The sequence below is a fragment of the Nanorana parkeri genome, unplaced genomic scaffold (assembly GCF_000935625.1).
Source record: "Nanorana parkeri isolate BGI_ZX_2015 unplaced genomic scaffold, ASM93562v1 scaffold10, whole genome shotgun sequence".
Lineage (NCBI taxonomy): Eukaryota > Metazoa > Chordata > Amphibia > Anura > Dicroglossidae > Nanorana > Nanorana parkeri.
Window position 1 is genome coordinate 2,966,605 of NW_017306278.1, and position 3,625 is coordinate 2,970,229.

Sequence of the window (3,625 nt, forward strand, 5' to 3'; positions counted from 1 at the left end):
TCTCTCTCTCTCTCACCCCATCTCTCTCTCTCTCACCCCATCTCTCTCTCTCTCACCCCATCTCTCTCTCTCCCTCATCTCTCTCTCTCTCTCACCCCATCTCTCTCTCACCTTATGGGATGTGGTACAGGTCCTACATAGAGAACATTGCCTTATAGGATGTGGTACAAGTTCTGTTTAGAGAATGCTTTCTTATGGGATATGATGCAGGTTCTTTGTAGAGAACCCTTCCTTATGGGATGCCCATTGTTATCCTTACTGTAAGGTTATAAATATATACAATACAACAATATATTTCTTTATTTAGGGTTTATCTTTGAGTGTTACTTTGTCAAGTATTCTTCAATAACGATGGTCCTCAATGCTCCTTATAAATGTTGTTGCTCTTCTGTATGCCCTCTACAATCTCAGGGGTATCCTTTCATTGACAGAAGCGGCTCTGGCACTTGATTGAAAGTTCTCATGTTTTCAGTTTCCTCTTCTTTCTATTGGCTCTTTCATTATTATCTCCATTTTCCAGACAGCTACCCAACAAACAGAACATTTTTTACGTCACTGGTTTCCACCCATTGTAGTTTCGTAAGTGTGAGCAGACTTTATGAATCGATGCCCCTCCGTCCCAGGTCTTATTTGTTGAAGTGCGGAATGACAGACATTCACACATAGTTCATCCATCCACCAGAAAGATTACCGGGACAGCCAGCTGAGAACTATCAAGCAGTCATGGATTCTCGCCTTGGTTTTATCTTTGTGCTTTCGTTGCTCTTCTTAAGGATTAATTTAACCTTCAGTTCTATAGATATAAAAGGTATGTAATATGTCATACGTCATTTTATATGTTTTTTTTCCCCCCTGTGTATTCGAAATGAAGCGTGGCCTCGCATTCCACATACAGCCAAAAACAGGGGGGCTTTATACTGACAGACCTTGAAGATGGAAAAATAATGTTGGTTGCCGATAACAACCGGTTACTGCACGGTGGATCTTTGCAGGTTATGGAAAACGGTGTTATGGACATTTTGGCTAAAATCTAAAATTCTCAACAGACGATTGAGGAATAGAAATTAAAAAAAATGGATGCATATCCCTCCATATGTGGTATATATAAAACCGCAGCAAAGCAAAACTGGAAAAAATTGTTTAAGCGCACTACTGGTAATGGGAGATAAATACACTGAGTGGCCAGATTATTATGACCACCTGACGTTTGTAGGCACATTAGCTATAATTTGGCGCTGAAGTTGCTAGAGGGCCAGACCATTATAAATAGGGAAGCGGGTTGTTTACCACGACAGTAGAAGTGATTTGTTTCTGAAGATACGGGGAAACAACGCGATTTAACAGCCTTTGAACGCGGGATGATTGTTGGCGCTCTGAGCCATGGAGCGAGTATCAGCAAAACACCAGAATTTGTTATATGTTCAAGAGGTGCTCATTGTTAAAGTGTTTAAAGACCGGACTGCCAGCCGAAAATCTGGGTCTGAACGTGCAAATTGTGGCCGTCAGCGACTAGTCAATGTTAGGGCAGAACGGGGGAGGGGCAAGATTGGTACAAGACAACAGAAGGGCAACAGTGCCGTGTCAGATTCCTCGCATCACTTTTCATCATCTCATGGAGTCACGAGGCTGCCCAACAAAGTGCTGATGGGATGGTCATAATAATCTGGCCACTCAGTGTATATGTGTGAGATAGGTGTGCTGTCTCCTTGACCTTGACTACGTTAGGACTATTGGCAGTGCGAGAGCAGAAGTTACCGTTGAACAATTTCATGGAAAAAGGAGAATGACTCACTTGGATGGGAAGATGGTCAATCTGCGTGAGAAGTGCTCCAATGTCCTAAGTGTCAGCGATGTCCAGATCTTCTCAACTCGCTGATCTGAGGTGGTGCGGAGGGAACATCCCAAAAGGACCTACTGATAGGTCCATATACCGTCACCAGCACTCTAGGACCCAGCCGTCAGGATATCATCAGGGTAGCATACCCCTTCCTATGGATGTTCCCTCCGCACCACGTCAGATCGGTGAGTTGAGAAGATCTAGACATCGTGATCGCTGACACTCTCCCACTGCCAATAGTCCTAACATAGGACTTCCCTCCTGGTTGTAGCGCTCCTTAATTATATATATAAAACTGCAACTGCTACTTCTGTTTTACCGTGTGTTGGATGCCTAATGGGGTATTATTACTGATTATTGGAAATTGCAAAACACTGCAGACTGTCAATGGTTGGTTGGTCATGTTGGGGGTTGTAGTGTTCTATGTATGAAGTGTAATAGAATTGTATTATGATCATGTCCAGTGGTCGGTCATGTTGAGGGTTGTAGGGTTCTATGTAGAGAAGTAGAACAGAAAAGGGAAGGAGCGCAACTGACTGTCACAAGGTGTATGGATGGGAAATGATCGGGGACAAAAATTAAGCGAGGTATTGGCACTTACGTGTGATGGAAAGAGAGGGCACAAGGGTGGTGTAAACTTCTGATGGAGTCGTGGGTCTCGCCGTATGGGTTGGGGGGAGTCACAGGGGTCGGTGTGCTGCCGCAATCCTTACGCGGACTCCCGGTTTGGAAACCGATGTGGGAAGGAAACAAGGAACAATTGTTTAGAATTTCTGCACATGTGTGTAACTGGATGTGAACTCTGTACTCACCATGTGTTCTATGTATAGAGTGTAATGGAATTGTATTATGATCATGTCCAGTGGTCGGCCATGTTGAGGGTTGTAGTGTTCTATGTATAGACTGTAATAGAATTGTATTATGATCATGTCCAGTGGTCGGTCCTGTTGAGGGTTGTAGTGTTCTATATAGAGTTTTATTAGGGTTGCCACATGTTCGGCATTCACCTGGATAGTCCGGACACAAGATGTCCTGATGTCAGGCAGACAGGGGCAACACAAGGTCCTGGTGTTCCAACTTGAGTGCATGAAGGAGGCACAGGAAACGGGGGGATGCTGGAACTCCAGGAGCAAGGAGGTGTCTGAAACACAGGGTGCAGATACATCTTGAAGGGCACAGGGTTCTGCTTCAGGTGGCTATGTTGCTCACTATGTTTCCTCACTCTCTCTCCCCTGGCTATCTCTCCTCACTCTCTCCTGACTGTCTCTCTTTGTTCTCTCCCCTGGCTGTCTCTCCTCTCTCCCCTGGCTGTCTCTCCTCTCTCTCCTGGCTGTCTCTCCTCTCTCTCTCCTGGCTGTCTCTCCTCTCTCTCTCCTGGCTGTCTCTCCTCCCTCTCCTGGCTGTCTCTCCTCTCTCTCTCCTGGCTGTCTATCCTCACTCTCTCTCTCTCCTGACTCTCTCTTTGTTCTCTCCCCTGGCTGTCTCTCCTCTCTCCCCTGGCTGTCTCTCCTCTCTCTCTCCTGGCTGTCTCTCCTCTCTCTCTCCTGGCTGTCTCTCCTCTTTCTCCTGGCTGTCTCTGCTCTCCCTCTCCTGGCTGTCTCTCCTCCCTCTCCAGGCTGTCTCTCCTCTCCCTCCTCTGGCTGTCTCTCCTCTCTCTCCTGGCTGTCTCTCCTCTCTCTCCTGGCTGTCTCTCTTCTCCCTCCTCTGGCTGTCTCTCCTCCCTCTCTCTCTCCTGGCTGTCTCTCCTCTCTCTCCTGGCTGTCTCTCCTCTCTCTCCTGGCTGTCTCT

The 3,625-nt window shown here is 46.6% G+C and overlaps 1 protein-coding gene across 1 annotated transcript in view; it reads left to right on the forward strand.

Annotated features, from left to right (window-relative positions):
* Positions 1-1,783: 1,783 nt before the first annotated feature.
* LYVE1 (lymphatic vessel endothelial hyaluronan receptor 1) overlaps positions 1,784-3,625 on the forward strand; it is an 11,953-nt gene continuing 10,111 nt past the window's right edge. Inside the window, exon 1 of the mRNA XM_018554850.1 lies at positions 1,784-1,843. Coding sequence (XP_018410352.1) covers positions 1,784-1,843 — 60 coding nt within the window. The remainder of the gene's footprint in view (positions 1,844-3,625) is intronic.